Source organism: Haemorhous mexicanus, chromosome Z (assembly GCF_027477595.1).
Source record: "Haemorhous mexicanus isolate bHaeMex1 chromosome Z, bHaeMex1.pri, whole genome shotgun sequence".
In the NCBI taxonomy this organism is placed as follows: domain Eukaryota; kingdom Metazoa; phylum Chordata; class Aves; order Passeriformes; family Fringillidae; genus Haemorhous; species Haemorhous mexicanus.
This window is the reverse complement of record NC_082381.1, coordinates 54,630,559-54,657,951: the sequence shown is the minus strand read 5'-3', so window position 1 is coordinate 54,657,951 and position 27,393 is coordinate 54,630,559. Positions and strand designations below refer to the sequence as shown.

Below are 27,393 nucleotides of genomic sequence, written 5' to 3'. Positions count from 1 at the left end.
CAGCTTTCTTCCATTAACTTAAATCTTGAGCCAAGTCTAAACATGTACTTGCTCTCTGCATCATGACTGCAGTCATTCATTGTGACTGAAGCAACTTTCTAACGCACTAAGAAATAGGTACTTCTCAGCAATAATGTATTATCAGAACCATTTAGTAGATGCTAAGTAATAAAGAAAAGGCTCTTCTAACAACACTAAAAGAGTGCATCATTTAATAGTGTATCTACTACATTAATATAGTTTTAGTCCCTTGCAACTGTGTTAAGAATAAACAGCAGTAACACAGACTCACAGCTCCTAAAGTAAATATACCTGTATCATAAACCTTAAAAAAGAGATAACTTAAAATATCCAAATTGCAAGACACGATGGTCCAGACCTAAAAGAACATAAAAGGCACTGACTTAACCTCTCCTTACAGTGAACCACAAGCCCTGATGTTCCTACCTCAGACTAAAGGAACTGACCATAGTCCTGCTGTATTCTTCAGCAGAACAACAATTTTACACGTAATGTGTGTGGTTTACCTTCACCACTCTACATCCACCAGGAAGAAGAGGGAGAGTAATGAGAGGAAATAGTACAAGACATGGAATTCTTTGCCAGACTTTTTAGCAAACAGCTGCTCACAGGTATCAGGGAAGACAGAGAGGATATGATAAAGAAATTGAGAAGAGAAATAACTCTGGCTCATGAGTTCATACCAGAAAAATACTTGTAGAGAATTCCCTGTTAGGTAGGGTTCATTGAGTAAAACATTGAAAAATACAAGGCAGAGGAAGAAACAGGAAACTAAATATGTACAATAGCAAATATTATGTAATCAGAGTATGAGCATTACCAATAAAAGGAGCAGTGAAGTCTTGATTAAAAGACATTTAAATCTGATTTAATCTTTCTTTTTTACCCACCAGATGGTGCCCTTGCAGCATCCATAAACAAGCTAAGTCAATCTGCCTCTGTCTACAGACACAGACAGATCATTCCATGGTTCTCATACCTGGATCTGAAGGGACAGTTTAGCTGTATCACTGACACCTGAACTGTTCTTAGAAGAGGAGACTTTTCAGATAGTTCTTGGCATACGTATTTTTCAAAATCTCATTAGAAGTCTGACTAATTTTAGTAGCAGCATGATTTACAGGCCATACCTACCCCTATGGCAGCTGGTATCCGCTGCGGTGTATGATCTGTGAGCAGGAGAATGACAGTTTGGCATCAATTAGGAGAGCACACAAACTCTTAGAAAGCACTGGAGATTTATTTTGTTGCCTGAAACATGTTTTCTAACCTGGAAATACTTCATCTCTGCAGAGCTGTGTATTTCTCCCACAGTGATGGAGAAAGCTTTGCATCTGTTCAGGTTAATGTGCTCCTGTTTCTCTGCTGACATTTAAATTCAAGGATACACAGCATTCTTCAAAGCTTGATTGGCACACAGAAGTAAATCATGTATTCAGTGTTAATCTCCTAGTCTATTACTACTGTCTTTCGTAATCTACATATATTTTACAAAATTCTTTAGTAAGAAAGGCTGTCAGAGCAAATGATGCATCAAATTCAAACAGGCCATCAAGATTGCTAATGGATTTTAATAGCAGCTATTACAACATAATGGTATTTTCCCAACAGCTGTTTGTTTATAAAATTTTCAGTTTACAAGACCTTTATGTCCAATCCCAGGAGACATCCGTCAATTCATTTATAATCATTTGGTTCAACCTACATGTAAATGCTGTCTTATTTGTGCTGGGTGTGATTGTGTATGTGGAGAAGACATGAGCAACTATCACAGCAATGATAACGCTGGAGAACTTTACAAACTAAACTAATTAGTGTGTGTCTTTTGACTTTAGCAGCAAATTAAAGTGCTTTACTTGTTTCTTTCTTCCCACTCCTGAACAGCTCATTGCAACTAAGGAAGAGCTGCCTGGATTACAGCCTATTTTATGTCCCAAACTGACATATTTGTTTAGTTCCATGTAGCTACAGCTGTTAAAGATTTTTATAGCATATAACTGGGCACAACTGGAGCAACTGGTCAGCAGACAATGGCTCAATGTGGCCTGCAGAAGTGGTAGAGAAGCATTAGATGAAAAGTATCTCACAGGCTTATGAAGTTTGATCTGATCTAGAAAACCTATTGGACACAAAACCCTTAAAAGCAGGACTAAGATTTTTTCCCAGGTTTGTGATGATTTGGTTTAGTTTGGTTGTTTGGGGGCATTTTTTCATTGATTGGTTGGGGCATTTTTGTGTATGAGCAAGTATTTTTTGATATTTATTAGACACAAAGTCAGGAAGAAATAGGAAACTCGGACCCTATGTTTTTTCTACTGAGTCAAATTCAGAGCTGAACTGTGTGAAGTGAGTGGGATTTTTAAAAATTGATATTCAGATGATAACTCGAAATGGGAGCTAATTATGAACTGAGGAAAGAAAAATTGATAAATTTATTGAATGAGAGCTTTTGATGTTGCGCACTTAGAGATGGTTGGTTGTCCAGCTCTCTTCCTGATTCTCAAGCTGCCTATGTAATATAAATTTCTGAGTAACAGTTAATACTGAAGTCTGGATAAACGCCTTTTGGTATATGTACTAATGGGTAAGATTTTTCTAGAAACATCCAGACCTAAAAAATTTTGCTTCCATGGTGTTAGCAAATACCCAACTAACAACAAGCAACTGAGAATTTTTAAGGATATAGGACAAGACAGAAAGACCACACACTTCACCTTAAAAAATGCCCTCTTTAAACAGCAGATGGCTCTAATTTTCCACAAAAGAAGGCTATGACTAAAATTTTCAGCCAGGACTCTCATTTCCATCATACAGAACAGGGGAGCTGTTATGAAATAAGCAGGTTTTAGATAAAAAAGCTGTTACATGGGTGCTATTTGTGAGCAGTGTTAGGTAGCCACCTTACAAACCAGCAGTCTTCATCCATAAAACAAGTACTGCCCTAGGTAATTTGCTAATAATAAATGTCTGTAGATTTAGATTCTACCTCTGTGCCTGCTAATCTCTGTAGCCTGATATGCACTTAAACATCTTGAGCAGTAAGGAAAATTACTAAAAGAAGAATACGTTGGGTTTTTTTTTTCTTGGAATGCCTTGACATTTATGGTGCTTTACATGGAGATGCACCACCTTTTCCTCCTAGTCATTACTATTCTCTTTACTCCAATTTTACATATCTATTCTGCGCAGCAGAGTTATTAGCAGTAATTTTCATGATAGAAGAGGAATTAAAAAGTAAAAAAAAAAAAAAAAAGAAAAAAAAGAAAAAAAAGAAAAAAAGTCTGCCAAGAGAGTTATTGTCAGATCTATGGACATGGAGTTGACATGAGGAAAGCAACTAGAAAACACAATCTAAACATGATCAACTGAAAAAAAAGTACTTTCTACCTCTAAATCAATACAGTAGAAGAGCTGGGCTTAATAGAAAACCAGAAAACCACCAATGAGATTAGACTGAAACTCATATTCATAAATCAGCTGGCCAGAACTGTAGGGGACAATAAAAGCAGTTTTTTCAAATACACTAATGGCAATATGTAGCATAAAAATAACATTGTCCCATTACAGGATAAGGATGGTTATCTCACAAACAGGTAAATGGAGAAGGCAGAGATGTTTAATGCATTCCTGTCTTCAACACTCATGACTGACCAAGGGGGTCTCAGTGTCCTGAGCTGAAGTATCATGACTGCAAGGACAACCAATTCCCAATGGATCCTGGAACCTGCTGCTCCAGGTGGACCCCTACAAATCCATGTGATGGTGGGATTCATCCAATACTTCTGAAAGAGCTGCTGTCATTGCAAAGCCTCTCTCAATTACTTCTGATCAATGAGTTTTGGGAACCCAGACAAGTTCCAGCTGACTGGAAGCTGATTTTCAAGAAGACCAAGAAGGAAGACCCTGGAAAATACAGGCCTGTCAGTCTCACTTCAGTGACAGGTAGTTATGGAGAAGATTATTCTGGGGGTATTGAAAAACACCTGAAGGACAGCACAGTCTTTGGTCAAAGCCAGCATGGCTTCAAGAGAGAAGCTGCTTTATCAAACTTGATATCCTTTCATAACAAGGTAACCCTCCCAGTTGATCAAGGGAAGCCAGTCGATGTGATCTTCTTGGATTTCAGTAAATCTTCCAACACTGTCTCTCACAGAATCCATCTGGACAAAATGTGCAGCCCACAGCTGGATAAACACACCATGGGATGGGTGAGCAGCTGGGTCACAGGTCAGCCACAGAGGGTTACAGTGAGTGGGGTGACATCAGACTGGGAACCTGTCATTAGTGGGGTTGCACAGGGCCCCATGCTTGGCCCTCTGCTCTTTAACATCTTCACAGATTACGTGGAAGCAGGACTGGAAGGTATACTCAGCAAGTTCCCAGAAAACAAAAAACTGTGAGGAACTGATGACTCTCTCAAAAGGCAGGGAGACCCTGCAGAGAGGCCTTGACAAATCAGGGGTCTGAGCAATCACCAACCACATGAAATTGAACAAGAGAAAGTGCTGGATTCTGCATCTGGGATGGTGCAACCCTGGAGGGATGGTGCAACCCTGGGGAATGAAATGCTGTAAGCAGTGCCGTGGAAAGGGACCTGGGGGTCCAGGTCAGTGGCAAGTAGAAGATGGGTCAGCAGTGCCCTGGCAGCCAGGAGGGCCAGCCCTGTCCTGGGGGGCATCAGGCACAGCATGGCCAGCTGGGCAAGGGAGGGGATTGTCCTGCTCTGCCCCGAACTGGGGCAGCCTCACCTCGAGTGCTGGGGGCTGGTTTGGGTGCCACAATATTTAAAAGGATATAAAGCTGTTGGAGAGCATCCAAAGGAGGGTAATAAGGATTATTCCCTGAGGGGAAGCCATATGAGGAGTGGCTGAGGTCACTTGGTTTGTTCAACCTGGAAGAGACTGAAGGGAGCCCTCAATGCAGTTACAACTTCCTCATGAGGAGGAGGGGCAGGCACTGAGCTCTTCTCTGTGGTGACTAGCGGGACCCAAGGGAGTTGTGTCAGTTTACACTGGATATTAGGAAAGGTTCTTGACCCAGAGGGTGGCTGGGCACTAGAACAGCTCCCCAGGGCAGTGGTCACAGCACCAGCCAGAGAGAGTTCAAGACACATCAGGATAATGCTCTCAGGCACATGGTGTGACTCTTGGGGATGTCCTGTGTAGGGCCAGCAGTTGGACCCAATGATCCATGCGGGCACCTTCCAACTCCACATATTCTGTGATAAAAACAGACACATCATCTAAAGCCTCACTCTGATTATTCATAACTCACGAGCATCATACTTGAAAGAGACTATTTTTTGATGGGAATGTTACTTGTTGAGAACAAGCAGTGATACTTTGGAGAGGTCTGTGCAGAAAAACTTAAGGAAAAAATACTGATTCAAATTGGTATTTTCGCTGCTTGTATGTGGACTCTCCTACATCACACAATGACCACATGCTTATGAATATGATACTGAAAATCTCTGATTGGCTTTCATTGAGAAATATACAAATATTTGGAAGAAATATTAGTTACCTGCTGGTTTTGGAACTCTGAGAAAGTATTTGGAATTGAGCTTCTGTGATCACAGCATTATGTAATTTCACTGGATGCCATAAAAATTAACATTGTCTTAACTTATCTGAAAAGCGCATGGTGTGTGTGCAGGTGCCTTCATCTTAGTATGCCATAAGCTTCCCAACGTCTTAATTTTTCTTTGTATCATCTATGATTTTTCCATAAGATTTGTTCAAGTACCTTGCAATAAATGAGACATATTCTGAGATATCATCCAAGTGGTCTCTGCATTAGGAAGTTAGCAAAGACTATTGAGTCTTCTAGCCTATTTGTCTTGGGTTGGCATGACACCACTGTGACTGGTGAATTTTCCACTTTTAGTCAAAAGCAAATGTCAAGCGCAGCAAAAAATATGACAAAGGAAGCTTAAGAAATCTAGAATAAGGGTGTGATGGGGGATGAAAGACCAGACCTCTTCACAAAGCTTTCTTTCAAAATTCTAATAGGTTTTCAAACTGAGAAAGCACGGTAATTAAAGAAAACAACTAAAAGTTAATAAAGGTAACATTCAGAATTGAGGTCTCTACTTTTGTTTATTGATAGAGCTGCTCATGGAAGTAAATTTGTTTTTAAAAGATCTAATGTATATCTATTTTTTATTGCATATGCACTGAATATTTTATATATACCCTATATAAACTCTATATATACTGAATAATTCATATTTCCAAAGTGTCCATATGCATATATGTATTTTTCACGATAGTATATTTGTACATAAACACAGTCACACACTACTGCTTAGGCACTTCAATTCAAGTTGACCCAGTACTGCCAGTAGTATTCAGGGAATACTGTAACTATTCAGGGAATTAAGACTTTACAAACACCGTAATTCAGAACACTGCTTAGTCATATAATAAACTGTGGGTCAGCAAGTTTATTTATATTACAGCTGTTACAATGAAATATTCAAAAAGTAAAGATAAGCAACAGAACACAAACTCATTTGTGGTAATTTTTAGTTTTAGAAGTCTACCCAAAGGAAAATCTGTAATATATTCTAGAGTATATTGCCTCAAACTCACCTAACTGATATCACTGTTATGGAAAAGCACAGCAGTAACCACAGAAATGAAATTTATGTAAACAGTTAAAGACATTCAAAGTTGGGTAATTAGATATAAATACAACTTCTGAATTATTAAATACTTTCTGCATAGTGTTTTCCTCACAAATTTATAGTAAGTAAGTAGCTACACTCTCAGTCCTGGCACAGCTCTGCTAAACACAGTATGTGCATTTGTCTTTATAACAAGTATTCTGGTTGATGTGCTTCACCAAGTGTTACGTTCACATAATTCTGGTTTTAGGTACAGCCATGCTCTGACACAACCACAGCAGAAACCAAGTAGTGCCTGCAACAGAAACTGTTTTGCAACCTGTTTTTTGATTATATAATACTCAGCCATCTCAATTATTCCAAGAAGATAGAAGACTTTTTTTTTTAGTTACATGCTTCTCATACAATCTCAAAGGTATCCTGCATTCTCCAACCCATGTACCATGCTAACCTAAGGAAATGTCAGTTGAAAAATAAAACAAAGATATTCTAAAGAGAAATTGAAGATATAAAGCATCAGAGAGATGACTACTCAGAAGCAATTTTCAGCTCTCCAGTATGTGTAACACATCAGCTTACTCTCTGAATAGTTTTCTGTACAATAAATGAAGGGAAGGGAGGGGGAACCAATACTCTTTAAAGTTTTCCTTGTGTGTTCTTTGTACTTTCACTGTTGAGCAGAATAGTATCCAAATGTATCATACTATATACATCTAGGAATGCTATCTCTTCCATACAAAATACATAATATTAACTTATTCTTCTGTACAGTGCATTATATTTCCTTGTACTACTGAACAAATACTACATTTCTTGCTGACACTGATGAGTGAAATAAGAATTACGTGGATCAGATATTCATAGATGACAACATTTAGAGAATACTGATTTTTTTGGAAGCTAAATTCATAAACCGTTATGTGATCTGTCAAGATTCATAATGATCCATTAGAAAAACATTCCAAAGAACTAGCATGAAAAATTGCATATTACATGATACTCCTCCATAGCTTATATGTAAAATGTTTTGCCTCAATAGCAATAAGTTGTTTATTCCCTAGTCGGAAATATTTGTTAAGTAAAATGCAACACAGAATTTCTGACAATGCCAAACGGATGCATGGCTGGAGCAAAAAACATAATGCACTACTTGCTATGGCCATGATAAACTGGGAGCCTTTAAAAGGAACAGACAACTTCCATATTTTTTACCACAAAGCAAATATATATCCTGTGGCCAGCAACAAATAAGCTAACACATATTTCTTTGCCTTGGATTTCTGCTAAATCCTCCCCAGTTATTTTTACTGATCAAATTATGCACTATTTATTTAATTATTAGAAACTACTTCTCTAAGCCGTTCATAGAACTGTCTAATGAGTTGGAGGTAATCTACCTCTGCTTTCATCAAGTGATTAAATTTAGCTACTTAATTTTATTGGTACTAAGCTTTATTTTAAGAGGGATATCAGCACAGGTAACTAATAATTCTGATAACACTCAACCCTCATCTTCAAGGAACTTAAAATGCTGAGTAAACATTGTTTATATTCATCTCTCAAACACGCCTTTGTCCTGTGTTCTCACCAAAACTGCCATCTTTTATGTATCAGTGGAATTTACAATATCTCATAACTGCCTGTCCACCTACTAGGTCAGATTCTGATTTCAACTGTATCTCAGAAGATGAGAAAAAATGGCTTTAAATGAGATAATGTAAGTCACTGGAGACAATTTAGATTGGAGCAATACCAATACCAATGAACTGAAGAGATACCAATCTATCTAACCAAACATCTTTTCGGATAGAAGGAGTTTCCATGTGTTTCATGTTCCTACATTTTTTATTCTATATTATTTGAATAACTGTTAGTATTGATTTACTTCACATAAATTAATGGAGAAAATGCTTTCTAGAGCACGATATTTCACCAGAGAATGCAAAACAATGTCTAGAATCCTAATAAATACCGTTATGTCTGAAATGAGTTATCTCAGTAGTGACTTGGGCTCAGATTTATTGTACAGTTCATCAACTTCTCAGCATGCTGGATAATGAATGTTTCATTTACATTGCTAATTGCCAAGCCACGGTTCCTTCAACCTTTAACCCTTACGCTTTATCACATTATCACCATATGTCAATATAATTGCATTCAACATTCCAAACAAGTAACTTTTTCATGAGGTCAAGAGATTCTCTTTTTTAAAGCTTTACCAGTGGGATATCTTTAAAACTACCAAGAAAACCAGTAGTATATAGACAGCGGGAAGCTAAAGCAATTTTTTCTTCTGAAAAACCGCTTACATCTTCTGACCCAAAATAAGTTCTTTTCTGTTAAAATCACCATTTGCCCACTGCAACTGAGTCATGCACAGTTCTGTGAAGAGTTTCACCTTTACTGTCTGTAATTTCAGAACACTATTAACTAAGTCCTAATATGAAATATCTTCTGTATCTGCCTGTACTTTTTTTTTTCAATCTGTGGAATTATACAGTTATTTCCACATCTTGATCTTCATTCTGCGTTGTCCCAAAAATTAAAGCATTTTACTGTAGGTACCATTCAAGATGCTGCCTTAGGCTATGCCTGCATTGCCACTCATTTCTTACATTTATACTTTCCCTCAACAGAAAATTGGGCTGTATCTCACCTCCAGAATATGTTACCTCACTCTGCACCTGCAAATTCCTTTCTTTCTGTAGACTTTCACCACAAATACTTTTTTCATCCCTGAAACCTGCATTGTCAACTGCAAAGTTTAAGCTAAATCATACACAAAATAAGCTGTTCTGGAAAAGGATTTTACTACTGCATGTAACTGGATCAGTTTTACAGCTTGTAAATGGTCAAACTTAAGAGGGAAATGTGCTTCTGGTTAGTAACAGTTACATCAGCAGAGACTTTTCTGGCCTTTCTCTCTTTCTTTGGAACAAGAAACTTTGATAAGGCACCTTCTTAGAACAATCCTGAAAAACAGAAAGTTAAAAATTTATTCCTCAGTATTTGAGTCAGAAATCCAGATGCACTCTCACAGACAGAATTGAGCACACTGCATTAGAATAATGAGGATGGGTAATGAAGATGAAAGACGGTGAGCCTAATTCATCTTTCATGTAGCAAAACCTTCACATTACATGGCAGATAGCTCATATGTCTCAGATATATCTGGTGCATATGCATATCTATACATACAGGCATAAATGTATGTACAGGTTTGTGTCACACTTTTACATGGCATGCAGCCATATAAAATCAGCAGCTCCACCTCTAAGAAAAATACTGTGGCATAATCTTGAAGCCCACAAGCTGGTGGAAGTTTCAAGCTGGTTTATATCACACTTATACTATTTTATGTCTTTATGTTCTGTACCATAGCAGCTAACTCCCCTCTACTGCCATAATTTCATATTTCCTCTCTGACTCTTGGAATATCCTTTCTGACCAAACACCAAATCCATGAAGGCTCCTTTCTGTCAGTTACTTTCATCTCAGACTTCTTCTGCAGGAACCTTGCTTGATTCTATGCCAAGAGCATGGCAAAATAATAACTCTACTTGAAAATTTTGAAGTATAACAGAGTTGCAGGCATGAGCACTCAGTATATCATGAGGTGCATATACCCTTCCCTTGCAACTTGCATCTATGAAAAAAAAAGTTTTAGCATACACTGCTGTTAACATAACCTTTTTCCCAAACTGTACATAATCCCTTTTTAAACCATCTGCAGTACCCACCCAATAAACATCCACTTATTAGTGTTCAACTGATCATGTTCCTGGATGTCACAGAAAAGGACTGCTTCTGCTAGCATGGACAAGACATAACCTTTTGATTTACCTATACATAAAACATGAGAAAAGCCTGGCATCAGAACTATAAACCCCCTTTGAAGTAGATTAAGACCAGAAATGTATGTTTTCTTCAAAGTGTTTCAATCCATTAAATGTATATAAAAACATTTTATAAAATCAAATTCCATGTTACCACTGAGAAATGAATATTCCCTCATGCACACCAGCTGAGACACAACATAAGTATGTCACTCCTAAATATGAGAAACTTTCAGCAGTATATGCCAAACAGTGTGTTCCTAGGAGATTTAAGCATGTGGTTATTCATTTCCAGCTGCTTCTGTGGAGTCAAACTTGGTTCTTATGTTATCAGGTAACATTATTATCACATTTTGTGAAGGACAGTGACATCAAGCACAGGTAATCACTGACAGTGCAGAGGGCCACTTGAAAGCACGCTTGTTTTCTTAGTCTTTAATGTGGATTAAAAAAATACAGCCAAATTCTAGGTAACTTTAAATGTGTTCAGAATGTGAGCTTATGATGACTGAGTATACAGTACACGAAGGATCACTCATCACTTAATTTACTTTAACCTCGCAACTACTTCCAGCTGACACATGGAACTAAATTAACATTGTTCTAAAATAGTTTACGGCATAAAATCCAGTTCCTGAACAGTCTGAATACCAGTGGCTCCAGACTTCAGCTGATACTTGTAGAAATTTAAATGCATCAGTAATGAAACTACTACCTCTAGGGTTCTGTTCAGCTGGGCATCTTTAAAACTTTACTTTAACAGTTACACTGATAGTACCCCAAGCCCACAGTAAGAGAGGCTGAGGCTTGGCTTCTGAGTAAATATTATTTATACTACAAAACAAAATTCCATTACCTCAGAGGATCTGTGTAAGTGTAACTGACTGAAACACTATAAACAATTAAGCTAATGATACACATGATATACATGAAGGAAGAATTCATAATAGATGATAAAACAACCAATGCTTTCTATTTATTTAGGTATCAGTATTTATAGATTAGTTTGCGGAGAAGACCAACAAGAGTCAGCACACCAGAGCAGTACAAAATACCCAAAAACAAACAGAAAAACAAACCTTGTCATTCCAATTAACTCCTATCCATAAGATGGAACAAGGGGAAATCAAACATAACTGCACACACTAATATACAAGCCAAATACGCAACCTGGATCACACCAGCAATCTGTGGTGACTGTGCTCAGACAAACGTTTAGCAGCATCCAGCGAAATAATTTTGCATTTATTTGACCTAAATACTTCCAGATGGTGTAAACTAACTATTTTATCTTGAAGACATGGAAAATATGTTGCCTATAGGGAATGGTACCATGATTGCTCAATGTTCAATGCACCTTCTTCTAGATCAGAATCATGAACATAATCTGAATTACCATAGAAACAAGAATGGCCCGGGTTGGAATGGACCTTAAAGATCATCCAGCTCCAAGCTATCTGCCATGGGCAGGAACACATTTCACTAGACCAGGTTGCTCAGAGCCCCATCCAAACTGGCCTTGAACACTTCCAGAGATGCAACATCCATGACTTCTCTGGGCAACCTGTTCCAGTGCCTGGTCACCTTCAAAGGAAAGAATTTCTTCATAGTATCTAATCTAAATCTACTCTCTTTTAGCTTGAAACCATTTCCCCTTGTCCTACCACTACATGCTCTTGTAAATAGTCTTACTCCATCTTTTTTGTAAGCTCTCTTAGGTTCTGGAAGTTCTCTTAGGCTGGAACTGGGTCACCCCAAAGCTTTCTCTTCTCCAGGATGAACAATCCCAGTTATCTCAGCCTTTCCTCACAGGAGACATGCACCATCCCTCTAAACAATTTGGTAACCCTCCTCTGGACTCTCTCCATCAGTTCCATGTCCTTCCTGTGCGGGGACCCCAGAGCTGGATGCAGCCCTGCAGGTGGGGTCTCAGCAGAGCAGAGCAGAGGGGCAGAATCCCCTCCCTGCTGCCCACACTGCTTTGGATGCAGCCCAGGACACATCTGGCTTTCTGGGCTGGGAGTGCCCATGGCTGGGTCATGTCCAGCCTCTCATCCCCCAGCACTCCCAATTCTCCCTTCTCAATGGAATCTGTATCTGGAATGGAATGTGCAGGTCTCTTGCTGAAACAGGCAGCATCCAGGCAGATGCTTTCCAGGCTTTCAGAAAAGAAAGCATATGCATCACCAAGGTCTAATGTATAACAGTAGGACAGAGGGCAGGACGCAAAACACTGCTTTTAAAGGTATCTCCTTTTGTAGCTTTAATGTTTGCAATCACAATATGAAGTGCATAACGGCAGCCATTTCTATTATTCGGAAAAATGCATCCATTTATGCTACTGAGTTTCTTTTGCTCAGATATGCCTGCTCCAAAACGTAAAACAGATATTTTGGGGGTATTTTTTAACAAAGCAATTGCAGACCCACCTGTGGGGAAAAACTCTTTCTTTGGGCTGGAAGCACTGATTGAAGAGCTGTCACTTGGGTTGCTGATACATACAAGGCCTAGGGTGGACCAAGCTCTAAAGAGTCCTTGAAGGACAGTAATTGCAGTGAAGTCCCTAGAGAAGAAGGGAACCCACAGAGAGAAAGAAAGCATGTACACAATACTAAGAGAAAGCCCCAGGAGCTCATTGGAGATTGAAGGTTTTCAAAATATTGATGCTATGGATTTCCATAGCTGTGATTGAGAAAAAAACTTCCCATTATTTATTTTTGATTTATTTTATACCTCCTTCTGTGTCTGATCCTAGCAGTGGCCCAGAAGAGGAACATATTCATTTAGTTGGTGATCCTCTTGCAGAGGCCCAGGGAAAAGCTAAAGCACCCCACACCAAAGCAACAAAAGTGATGTTTTCCAGCAACTGCCCTTCATGGAGAAAGCACAGCCCTGGGGCAGCTGGCAGCATGCCATACCACAGTGAGGAAGGTATAATTTACACACTGCCATGCAAGCTCCGGGAAATCAGTCTCGTGGCAAGAAAAGTGCAGCATTTCAGTATTCACAAACTCCCAGGAGAGCGGGAAATACACACATACTCAACTAAGTGCCACAACTATATGGACTGAACCTGAATAAGCTGATTTCAGTTTAAAAAAAATGGAATGACAGGAGAATATGAATATTTTCATTGCCTTTTTTCTGTTCACTCACTGTGTGTTTACCATAAATTAGACCTGCTGAGAGTGTAATGCTGAGCAACCCATATGGCAAATACTCAACTGAGAGATGTGAAAGGAAAATCACTTTTTTATATCTGAGTTATATCTAGCCTGTTTATTTAGAAAGTCTTCTTTATTAGCAAATGTTCAGAAACAACCCAGATTACTAGAAAGGATAAGGTAACATACCTTTTAGAGCAAAACCAATATATTTTCAGAAGAATATTATTCAATATGAGATGAAACAGGAAAAAAATTACACTTAAATCAGTGTTCAGTTAAGATTTTTGGTTCTAAAATACAGTTACAGAGGTTCTTGGTTGTACAGCTGCCATTTATTCAAACTCATCCTCAGATCCTTCTTCCAGTAAAACAATCTAGAACTAGTCTAAGACTGTGGTATTCTACCTACTGTAGAGCTGACCTAACACTTCCCGTTTAAGGTATGAAATTAATCTATTTCAACTTTTTTCCTTACTAGACTGTGACAAACACTGGCAAGGAAACAAGCAGGCACAGAGGGCTGTCATCCATGAAACCTAAAAAACAACCAAGTGGAATTCAGGCACAGATTGCCAACCAGATCTCTCTGGCAATCTTGCAGCAGGGAAAATAATGAAGAATGGAAGGTAGGTGATTCATTGTTCAATCATTCCTTGGGGACCTTGCTCACTCTTACCTTTCTTCCTGTAAGTCTAGGTCTTCCCTTCCCTTCTCCCCCCTGACCCCGATAAAGGATGGAGAGAGAATCAAGTTTCATAAAATTTCTCTGATAATGTGACTAAGGCAACAACAGCAGCAAGACAGGAAGGATAATAAGCAGCCAAGTGACAATATATCTACCAGTGACATTTATCCTCCTGTAGAAAAGTGCCATAACTGGTAACAGATACCAACTGATCCATTTTGTTCATAAAGGTAGCATCCAGAGAAGGAGAGATTTTTTCCAAGGGTTTTAGTTGTTCATGCAAAGGAGGAAGAAAAATTGTCTAGAAATGAAAATTGATAATTTATCAGGTTCTCTGCTTCGTTTTACTACCAACTCTATAATCCTGTTTGACCTGAGCCACAGAACAAAGCAGCCCATATTCAGACACATTAATTTTTTCTCACGGAACTGAGAGAACTCATCCTCCTGAAGTGTGAAAAGGTTGTATAATTCCTCATAGTTTTAATGCAAAAACTGTGATTTTTTCATATTTGGGGAAGATAAAATAAACAGCTGCTACTGTTGTGCTCTGGCATAAACTTGGTGGCCTCAATAGGTTTTTCCTCAACAGCCTAAGGGCTGTATTTATATTCTGTTTAGAAGTAAGAATTCTGGAAGGCAGACACCCAATAGGCATAAGAAATTCAGACACACTGGGAACTACATGATCACAGCTGAGTAAAGTACCCTGCTCTGCTTGTGTCTTTCTTTTTTTTTTTTTTTTTTTTAGTCTAAACAGAAACGAAAACTATCTGGCTTTGTACAAAAACCCAAAAATTATGAAATTATGTTACCATGAGAAATTAAAATCTCTCCATCCCTGAATTTTCAATCAAAGGTTGATTTTTTTTTTTTTAATTAACAAAACAGCACAAATAAGTAGAAAGTTACAAAACTCAAAATACTGAGATTTATTCTACTAAAAAAGTAATTAAGAAAAAAAAAAACCAGCCAGGAAAACAAGAAATGTAGACCTCACTAAGCTTTCTCTTTCTTTTTGTAATTAATAAATTCAATCTGTACTAAGCAACTTTGCTTAAAGATATTGTTTCATTACAGAAATGCGGCAATTTCAGGAAAAAAAGTGGTATGTTCATGCACAGAATTTCTTATGGAGAAAATAATAAACGTCTTTATCATGAAAGCAATGCAAGATTACTCTGAAGGAATTTTCAGTTACATTTTATCAAGTCTATATGGAAAAAAAAATTGAAAAAAAGTAAGATGTTGCAGTATTCACAACATACACAGGAGTTCTGAATGTTGGTTTTTCTGGCTCAAAGAGCCTGCAGCTTAGACTTAATATGTATTCATTTAAATACACAAAGTATTTAATGTACCCAAACAATGCCGCTGTGGAGTTGCAGAAGAAATTACATTTTTTGGGGAATACCATTCTTGCAGCAGCTTTATGATGAAAACTACATTTGGGTGGAGACACATAGAAGCTGTGAATAATTCTGAATATAGAAGTGGTGATCCTTCTGAGAAAATGTTATATGTCTCCAAGAAAGAAAGGAAATTTGCAGTCTTTGGTAGAATTATTATTCTTAGCTAATTTGAAAATATGAAAATTCAAATAAGGACTGAAGGCTTTTAACTTGAATTATTTTGTAATTTTTAAAAATCTCTGTATTATAAAAAAAATTTATAAAAATTATAAGCGTTAAACAAAACACTTGACTTCAAGTCCTGAGAGCGTACTCAGTTACAGAGTCAAAAAAAGGATCTTTCCCATCATCATCTAAACAGAGAACACATGTGCATCATAAAAATCTTTCAGAGCACTTGATCTGCCTAATTCAAAATTCAAAAATGTTCCTACATCCTAAAATACCCAATAGTTTCAGGTCTGGGCTTCTAATATGTAGTAGAAGGTATAAAATTCAGTGGGGCATTACAAAAACATAGGCTACTGTAATGTTTACAAGTATTAAGCATTCCTTTACATTAGAGTTCAGAAGATGTTTTAGGGCGTGCTTTGGCAAATGGAAAAAAAGTAGTATTTCATGACACATCAGACAAACTTCATGGAATTTCTGCATCAAAATATCACTATTCTAAATAAACATTACATTATTTTAAAAGTGGAGGGATTTTAAGATTTTTAAGTTAAAAGCAGAAAAGCAGTTACCAAGAAGAATCTTTGTTTAGAAATACACTGTATCTCTCTCTGCATCTTGTCCACAGAATTGCTGGCTTCTGTAGTACTGGAACACAAACACTAGCAAATTCAAAATGTCTTTTTACTTACAGCTAGAGTTATACTGTAATATTGGATCAACAGTTCAATATTTTAATTGATTTGTTTCCCACACAATAGCAAAGAAAAAACAAAACCTAAATAGCAGAAAATATAATTTCTGTAATATTCCAGTTGTCATCCCTAACCATTATCAGTTCTTATATTCCTATGCATTACAGCCAGATTTTAAAATGTTAAATGTTCACGCTAGGTTTTACACTGAATTTTTTTTTAAAGTGCATTAAATTTCATAGAAACAACTCTTTATGCTGAACGTTTCTCAAAACAGCACCTCCCGCTGTCAATGTCTATGCCCCATAAGCAGCTAAGCTGAGTGCTACTGACAAGAACTAGAAGAGTATACAAATGATAAATTAGTCAGCTTTGTATAAGTCAGAAATACAGGCCAATAATGACACGGTAGATTATAGCATTTTACTTAGCTGAAAGATAATGCATATTTTACACTGTATTTCATACAGAAAATATCTTAATTTATTTAAACACATTTCATAGAATATACAAAAGGAAACAGTTTATCTTTTTGAACAATGTACTTGTGAGCACAAGCACAGACCAAATTGGAGCAGATGTCACACAAATTATAACCGATGACATCTATCCAATTTATTAACATAGTGAAATACAACTGAAATCCTAAAAACATACCACTGCGCACCTTGCAGTGATTCCACTGTTTACCCTACACATTTTTTAAGCGATACTGCAAGTACAAAAAATTCTGATGCTTCTGGCTTACTATCTGTTATGACAGTACTATAGAATAAAATAATCAAATACACCTTGCAAAAACGACAATTGAATAAATCAGTACATGCTGATTTGAGAAGATTCATAAATATAATGGTCTTAGCCAGTTTTACAAGCTCACATTTTTCTCAAATCTCAAGAAGCCATAATAACACCCTACATGACTTCCTGCAGAAGCATCTCAGTGACTGGGGGAACTTTAGCTCGTATCACCCCCACATCACCTTCTGAAAGGAATATGAAAACTATAAGCAATCCTACTAATCACTGTAATACATGTCATTTTTGCTGCCGTTTGATTTCACATACTTAATTAGGAAGCACTCTTTTGAATCACAAAATGACAGGTAGAAGAAATCTGAAGGATGACATAGTCCAAACTTTTTGGACAAAAGCACTCTTGACAAGGTGGTCCAACACCCTGCCCAGATGAACCCTAAAGTGCTTAATGTAGAGGAATTCACCACTTCTCTGGAGATTATTCCAATTACTGATTGTTATAACTGTGAAAAATTTTCCTCTTGTGTCTAATCAGAATCTCCTCAGAAGTAACTTGTATACATTATCCTTCATTTTCTCCATGTGACTCCTTGTAAAAACAGTCTCTGTCTTTTTTGTAGCTACTCTTTAAATAACAGAACCAGCTGTTAAAGTCTCACCTAAGCATTCTTTCCAAACATGTCAGGCTTCTCAGCCCTTTGATCATCTCTGTGGCCCTTCTCTCCACCCTCCCCAGCCTGTCCATATCTTTTTGGTATAGCACAGACCAAACCAGACAACAGTATTCCAGGTGTGGCCTGACAAACACTGACAAGAATGGGATAATCTCTGCTTTCAACCCCAGCTAATGCTCCTGTTGATGCAGCCCAAGGCCTCACTGGGCTCCCTTCCTCCAGCAGCACACTCCTCACTCATATTGAGCTTTTTGCTCCCTGGGATTCTCTGGTCCCTTTCCACAGAACTGCTCCTCAGCTTTGTGCTCCCAGCCTGTGCTGCCCTCCTGGGTTTTTTTTCCCAGGTGTAAGACCTTTCACCTGCCCTTGCTCAACTTCAAAAGGTTCTTCTTTGCCCACTCTTCCAGCCTACACAGGTATTCCTCCAGCGTGGCTCTCCCTTTCAAAGTGCTCACTTGACCCCTGAGTGTTTTTAAGTGCTCTGGATGGCCACATATGAAGACACGAAACAGCACTGGGCCCAACACCAATCCCTGGGGGACCCCACTTGTGCCAGTTCCCAGCTGGAAAAGGAGCCATTTACCCCCACTCTGGGTGCTGCCTGTGGGTCAGTTCCCCACCCACTGCACGGGCAACTTGTTCAGACTATTACACAACAACTGGACAGGAAGTTGTGGGAAACCATAGAGAAAGCCTTGGAGAAACACAGGCAAACATCACCCACAGCTTTCCCCCATAAACCAAGCAGGTTACTTTGCCCTGGAAGGCAATCAGATTTGTCAGGACATAATTTGGCCTCAGTGAACCTGCGCTGGCATTTCCCATTCATCTGGTTCATCTGACTTGTGATAAATTCTCCCAGAAGGGTTTGTGTCATAACTTTTCTAGGGTATAATAATTTCTTGGGTTCTCTTTTTTTCTCACCCCACCTCTTGTAGATGGGGGTGACATTAGCCTTCTTCCAGTCTTCTGGGATCTCCTGATCTCCACAATTTCTCTAGGACTATGGAGAACAGCCTCACAATGACCCCAGCCAGCTCTCCAATACTCTTGGGTGGATATTGTAAGATCCTATCAATTTGCAGGAGCCAAGTCCCTGTAATAGCCTACACAGCAATTTTTCCTTCACTGACAGCAGGTCTTGTTTGCATCAACACAGGTTTTTGCTTCCAGCATCTGGAGTCCAGCTGTGCTGGTGGCAACAGAGGTCAAGGAAGTGCTGAGAACGTCTGCCTTCTCGATGCTGTTGGTGACTAATTCACCTCTCCCATTAAACACTGGGCCAGCAGTGTCCTCCTGTTTCTGCTTGTTGTTTATATACTCAAAGACCCCTTTCTTGTAGTTTTTGACATCTCTTGCCAATTTCAATTCAAGCTGAGCCTTTGCTTTTTTATCTTATGCCCTGGCCATGTTCTTGTGGTTCTTAATACATTGATTTATAACTCCCTTTCCATCTCTGCTGTGCTTCTCTATTGGTCCTGAACAGACTGAGAAGCTCACAGTTAAACCAAGAGGGTCTTATGTTCCACCTACTTCCCTCCCCTTTGAAGGGGATGAACTGGTTTTGTGTTTTCATGAGAGCTATCTTCAAAAACTCACAGCAGTCGCTAGCTCCTTTATTTGCCATGGAAGCTTCCCTTTCAATTGAGCTCTGTGCAAGCTGAAGCTTGCTCTTCTAAAACCTAAAACCTCTGCCTTAATGCTAGCCTTCAGTGTGCACAACCAGACCCCAAACTCCACAATCTTGCTTGGAGATGGCTCTTTTAACCTTGACCCAGAGGCATTTGATAGGGCTTCTATGGTCACTGTAACTGACTTCTGTACATTTGAGGTTCTCCTTAATTTAAACTGCCAGTCCCCCTCCTCTTCTTCCCTGACTCTCTTTGGAAAACAGCCTATAGCCATCCATCATATTCCTCCAGCCATGGGAGTTGTCCTATCATGTTTCAGTTACTCCTGTGATACCCTAACTTTCAGACTGGGTGTCGAGTTCCTAGTGTTTATTCTCCTGGCTCTGCACATTTTTATAAATGCACATGAAGTGCCAGGTCTCATTCTTATCTTGGGAACAGTTGTCACTGCTCTGATTGGCCTGGCTCATTTCCCAGTTGGCTGCAATGCCAACCACTCAAAACCACCACTTAAACAGTTCGCCCCACCAGACTTCTTTCATATCTTTAGAGAAAAGTCACTACAGAGAACTCAGCTTGCCTGACCTCTCCACACCTTGGATTGTACTCATTGCAGCTGGAGTACTTTGGATGACCGGAGGCATCAACTGGACAGCTAATGTCATCCAGAAGACAGCAGTCTGATGTTTAAGCATGAGTATGGTATTTATGTTAATGCACGTGCAGCTGCATTACTCAGATATATGAGGTTATGACTTTAGCCTCTTAATACTTCTGAAAAAGCAAGTGAAAGTATGTTCAAGCTTTCTGTACTATATATGTTATAAATTTTCCTAAGGCAATATCACACACTGACATTTTAAGACCTTAATTAAGGTTGATTTATTTACAAATGGTATGTTTTCAACTCTCAGAAATGATGTATTTAATGTTTTATTTTTAAACACAATTAAAAAATAATATATAAATATATACATACTGCAAATGTAATACAGATAACAAATTCATTTAAGCCCATTTATGCACATTAGTGACACACCATGTGGCAGAAAGACTAGGACTACAAGAAGACCCCGTGGCGATTTATTTTATATTAAATCCCTAATGGCCTCTTCTCATCTTTACAAAAATATGCACAGAAGTCCAGACTATGCAGCCATTGAAATGAATGGTTATTTATTTGCTAAACGAGAACCCTATGTTTAATGTTCCTTAGACATAAGGTAGTCTGCAAAAGTCGCATTCCTACAGCTCTATACATCATTTATTTTACATACCCTAACTTCTCACAACAGGCATCAGAAAAATACTTTTGAACCGCATTGCTATTGTAAGTTGCTGAAAATTTTGTTTCCAATTCCATTACTGGAAGATTAAATGTTAACATGTTTACTTGGGGTTTGCTTCTTGTTTTGTCTTTTGCATTAAAAACAAATTCATGGACCAATCTGCCATTTAAAATACGTTTATATTTATACCAAGAGAAAAAAGTTCCCAAACACACAATATATATACATAATCATTATAGACAGACAAATCTTCAAAGACATACGTTGTAATCTCATTTTTTTGGGTGTAATGGTTTACCTAGCACTTGTTTGACATGGTTCAGCTACGACAGAGGTCCTTGATTTGCTTTACAGAAGTATTAAAAACATCATTTTTCAAAACACAGAAATAAAATTGTCCAAATCATGAAACAGTGGCATTTTTTACTAATACTGCAAAATAGCTTTAAAATCAAAAATCTATACTACAAAATAGTTTTAAAATTAAAATCTATCTCCACGATAAGACTATTTTTTCATAGGAAGATGATAAACCATGCAGCCAAACACTTCTACAATTCTTAAATTTCTGTTGCTGGAACTCCCACTATAAGTTCCTCTGAGGCATAAAGCCACAAAGGGGGAAGTTGTTACAAGAGATAGAACTTCCTATTGGTACTATCCCAAACTCATTTGGATTATGGAGGCTACCTAAGGACAGTCAAGCTTCCCGCAGCAGCATGAACATGCAGGTCACTTTCTTGAAGAAACAACACTGGTGACAAAAGCCTCCACTGTAGTTCTGACATGTTCTCTAAGCTTTTACAAGTGGCATACAACCCCTACTACCTGGAAACTGTCTTTATGAAGTATGCGGATGCCATGGCCAGAGGCATGAACCTCAACAGACCTTCAGAACACCCCTTGTCTGCCACAGTCAGTAGGAGACAATCATAGAACTTGTTTTCAACTGACTGATCTGCTTCTTCAGGTGGTAATTGATTTCCTATAATCATAAGTTCTGTGAGCAGTTAGAATGAATTTTCATGACAGAACACATAAAATACTTAGTCCAACAAGCATATTATTAATCTGTGTTATAATGAGCCATTTCAGCTGAACTGAACATTCATGAAACCTGGCTTGTTCTCCCAGTGCACTACACTTTAAAAAGCAGAGAAAAGAGTTCGCTTTACAACAGAAGTATTCATTTTTTGGGAATAATATTACTTTCCCAGAAAGCCGCATTGAGAAGACATTTCTCATTTCCAAGAGAATTCCAGCAGAGAAGCAGCAAAAGATACTCTAAGGGTATAACAAATGTAACAGAAATTAACTGTAACACATGCATTGAATTTTGCGACAGTATCTTATGAGTAAGCATTATTATGACTCGGAGAAACTTTCCAGCAAAGGCTACAAAAATAACTGTGATATGGGCAGCATCACTTTTATTTTGCCCTTCTCTTCAAAAATAAAGTCGTTATGTATGTAAAATTCAAGCAGCATACACTCTGACAGCTAGTCACTGGTGACACAGGTCTGATTTCAACTTACAGCTTTAATGCCACCAAAATCCAGGAGGGCCAGATCCAAAGGTGGTTATCTCAACAAATGCAAAGCTGCACGTGGACTCTTAGAGAAACCTAAACACATTCACACAAAATGACCGCCCTATAGAAAGCACTTCAATGGAAGATACTTTTGCATATTTGTTGATTATTAAGGGAAAAAAAAGTGACCTTTTGATACTTCTGAAAAAGCAAAAACACAAACACAAACACTAGAGATTCAACACCTGTTGTAAAGCCTGTTCTTAATGTTTCCTTAGTATTTAATCAGGTAACATCTGTGGAGCACTTTAAGGATGAATAACAAACTACCACTATCATTGCTGAGAAAATTGTGAATTCAATTAAAGACTCTGTATTCTGAGTTCATAATAGAATTCTAAACTGAACAGAAAGGTCTGGATGGTTTTGTCATTTATTTTCTTAAATGTAGTGTGCTTCTGACACTGGGTGAAGTGACTACATGTGATCCCTATCGCTAATAAAACTGAGTAAAAAAAACATCTTTTGCTGGCTAAGCACCAAAAATTAGGGTGTTTTCATTTCAACAAAGAGCAGTAACGTAGCAAATGCAAAACACATCTCCATCCCAAAAACTTTACAAACATTATACCTAGGGGAAAAAAAGCAGTTACACCCCTGAAAACTTAGTCCTTTATGGCACAAACTGTGCACAGCACAACAATAGAGCAAAAAGCAAAGGAAGGTACCTGTGACTTCCAGAAAGAAATCCCATCAGAAATACAAGTAATAAAATTACTTAACAGACTGGGAAAAAAAATCATCTAACATCAGTAAAATCTGTTCAGTTTATTCTTACAGGCAAATTAATCTCCTCTTCCCTCCTAGCTATGTAAGAAAAACAACTATGAAACATTTACTGCTTGACCACCAGATCTTCATGCTTCTTTGCCCAGGTAAGTCAGCATCCCATGTTACATTTCACTGAAAAAAGGTTGAAAATTTGACTACTTCGAGAACTAGGAACACCTACTCTTGACAAAGTCAAATTGTGAGATCCAGACAAAAAGAAGACACGTTCTGAGTTACAATTGATTTGAGCATATAGAGTTGCAAAGACGAGGTCAGAACAGATTTACGTGGAGTTTCAACCTGTGGAGCACAAGGTCTGTACTCTACATAGTTATCCAACATGATTTAATGTAAAATAAACAAAAAGAAAATGTAATGCTAAAGTTAGCTCCTAGTTCTGTACACCATTAACTGAAACTGAGTAAAAGAGAAAGATTTAAAACAAAAGAAGATGAGGATTTTATTAAGAACTTTATAAAATCCTATTTTCTTTTCTGGGGATTTATCTTACAACACTCTTTCCCCACATCCTTTCCGCCCAGCCTCAGCCTAATTTTTAGGATCAAATTATGGTTCATAAAGCAGTGCTGTTTTGGTGGTAAAGACTGCTTAATATTGGAACAACTAATTGAAAAGTAACAGATTCAACTTCATTTCTTGAAGCTTTGCTACGTAATTTGCTTTCTATGTTTTAGAATGCAAGCAGAAATCTATGGGTATTATCAGCTGGATTGCAACCAAATCTTGTTCAACCACAGAAGCACCTTTTTTTTTTAAAGTGTATCACAAGACATATATTATAAGAAATCTTTTAGGACATACAAGGCAAGAACCATTTAATTTTTTTTTTAGCAGCATTTGATGTAAAAAAAAAAAGTTTTGATTTAGTGCAAAAGTAGATGAATATCTCTTCTACATTTCAAATACTTCTGTATGTGTGACTTTCATGTAAATTAAGTGACTAAAAATTATAAATATATACTATATAAAGCTGGTTTTGCTATTGATATTTTCTTCAGATCACTTAGGTTTTATTACTAATCAATATGCCAGTATGCAAACTTCAATCAGAAATAACACTATCATGTCATATTTGTTCAGTGATCTAAGCACTCATATTTTTAAAATAATATTTTTACATAATATGAAGCAACATGTGACTCTCTTCAGATCGAAGTAGAAAGCTCACACCTTAAATTCACCCAAAGGATCCAACTTGTTTATGCCATTGTTTTTAACACATCAAAACAATCTAAAGGAAGGGAATAATTATAACATCACAATAATGGAAGTTAACAAATTGCTACTTTTTCTCTCGAAGTTAATTAAATCACTGAAAATTCTGCTCATACGGGGAAAAATATTAGGAAAATAACTTGTTCACATTCTGTTTAAAAGAGCTATGTCCATATGCATTAAGGGTGTTAAACATGTTTTAAGTTCCTCTTACCTCCAGCGTCATGTACACAGTGCTAATTGCTACTTTGATTTCTCCATCTGAAATCTCCTTGAGATCCTTGAGCATAACCTCCTCAATGCTCACACCTGTTTAAGAAAATAAACAAATTTCCATATATACAATTATCTACAGCTGACAGATGCACAAGCATAAATTAAAAACACAGCTCAGGCCCTAATGCTGAACCTTCTTTCTGTATTTCAGGACATCATATGAGAAAATTAAAGAAAACATTAATATTTCAATGTTTAATGTTTCTAGAGTGATTTTTTTTTTTTTTAAGAAGGGAAGAGATTTAAGGGAGGATACACACTAACAGTAAGTATGAAGAATACAGTCTATTGCAACCCCTGTGTTCCTGTGTAAACACTGAAGTTTTTAAGTGAAAGTAATTCCAGCTGATGATAAATGTACAGCTAGGCAATTTCTATGGCCTAATATGAAATCACAAATATAAAATTACTTCTGAAATAATGAATATATTGAAAAGCACCTGTGGACTACCTGTGGACTAAAATTCAAAAGCAAGAAACTTAAGATATTCTGTAAACACAGTCATTCAACTTTTCTGACCTTCTTCACAAATTGGTAACACCAATGCGTTTTTCTTATGCCCTTCAAATCATTAATGAACTAAGTATATGTTTACGTACCATAGAAACATTATCATCAGAAACAACGGTGTTAAACAGGTATTGCAACCAGACATATTGGTATGTTTAAGCCCAATGTATTGAAAATCCAAGTAACTAAGCTTCCCTCATTGGACATGCTAAATGAGCATCATGTTTGCCTAACATGCTGCAAGGATTCTCAAAAAAAATACATACTATGTAGAGGACCATAACTGCATCACATGATTGCAACACAGCCACAATAGTCAAAGAATGCTGCAAGCCACCTATCTCAGTGCAGGGCAACAACTAAAACATCCACCAGCCTTTAAGGCATAGCAGTTTAAGATCCACCATGTGTTTGTACAAATTATTTTCAAGATGGAAACAAATACCAATCTGAGTCAAAGAAATCAATCCTTTCATTACTGTTCCTGTACAGAGTCCAGCTACTGCAGTCAGACAAGATGAACATTTACACATCTGTCATTTAAAAAATATTGAATATAACCTATAAATTTTCTGGGGGCTGCAACCTATTGTGCTTTAAATAACAAATTAATTCAGGCTAACAAATCATGATTTCTACCAGAAACTGCGAAATATTTTGGCTGCATTGTCCAATATTGCCTCAAATAATGAGTGTATTAGGTAAAATACTCAGTAGAGGTTACATCCTACAAGGGGCTCCTGAAACTCAGCAGCACCCTACTAAAAAAATGTCACATGCAATGTATTTATATGAATATACAGTAAATATGTGCCTTGTAATACATAGAAAACAGGAGTTATAAGCCAAAAAAAAAAAAAAAGGAGAGTGAATGACAGTGCCCCCCCCATGCCTCATGTGACATATATAAATTACTGGCAACCAGTACCATGCAGACTACACCCACCACGTATACTTGTCCAAGTTTCACATTTGCTATTACAGAAAACTTCATGACAAACAGTACTACACCGTTTTCCCTGGCAACTGGCAGAACTAAGAACTGACTTCCATAAAAGCTACTTTCACCACCACTTTCTAATCTAGACTGCAGTCCATTCCTGATCTGTACTGATTACTTAAGTAGAGGAACTTTAGAGAATTCATGTGAAACTTTATAGACCTGAACTAAATTACCCTGTAATCTCACTCAAAGAAAAGGCAAAAGAAGCAGCACCTCAAATTTTGTCCTTATCTATCAGACAAGGCAGCTGTCTCAGGCTGATGGTCTGAATTTCAATGACTACTTTTGGCATATGGGCAGATAGAGAACAAATAAAGACCCTGAGTCTGCACTGACCCCATGCTTACCTGCTGTATCTAACAGAGAAATACCCCTAGGAATTTGATACTCACTCTTTGTTAAGAACTTCTCAGCAAATGCCAGTAAAAATTGTAAGAGTTATTGCAATAATTTTCTTCAAGCTTTCACAGATTTCTTCAAAAGCCTGCGACTAAATTTTGGGTTCAAACATTGCCACTTCAGATCACTGAATATTTCTACTCTGTATTTCTATCAAAGAAAGGAAAAGACTTGCAGCTTTCCTGCTGCTTCCTTAATCTGAGTCTGATGTCAAACTGACTTCACCTGTACACAGCCCTTAGTATGTCTAGGTCATACCACAAAATCTACTTCCACACAACATAGGCAATTGCAATACAATTTCTGCCCATGGGCTGACACATTTTTTGCGTCCACATGAATCAACATAAATTCTCGATAAACATACACTTGTCAAAGCAACATGTAAAATAAATTGTTAACTTTATCTGTAAAAACAATACAAGATTGTATTGTGCTAAGTAGTATGAGCTAAGTAGTTCCTCAAAAGAAATCACAATTCCATGATTTAGAATGTAAGGAGCTTAATTTAAAATTAATATACAACACTTAACTGTCAATGAAGATAGCATGCTACAACTATTTTCACCACACACAATAAAACAGTATTCTGATACAATTACACAAATAAATTTGTAACAGGTCTGAAAAATGGAAG

At 37.6% G+C, this 27,393-nt stretch overlaps 1 protein-coding gene across 2 annotated transcripts in view; it reads right to left on the bottom strand.

The window, feature by feature from the left end:
• PRUNE2 (prune homolog 2 with BCH domain) overlaps nucleotides 1-27,393 on the bottom strand; it is a 130,192-nt gene that overhangs the window by 67,057 nt on the left and 35,742 nt on the right. For both annotated transcript variants that reach the window (XM_059873953.1, XM_059873954.1), the window contains exon 6: nucleotides 24,782-24,876. In XM_059873953.1, coding sequence (XP_059729936.1) covers nucleotides 24,782-24,876 — 95 coding nt within the window. The remainder of the gene's footprint in view (nucleotides 1-24,781; nucleotides 24,877-27,393) is intronic.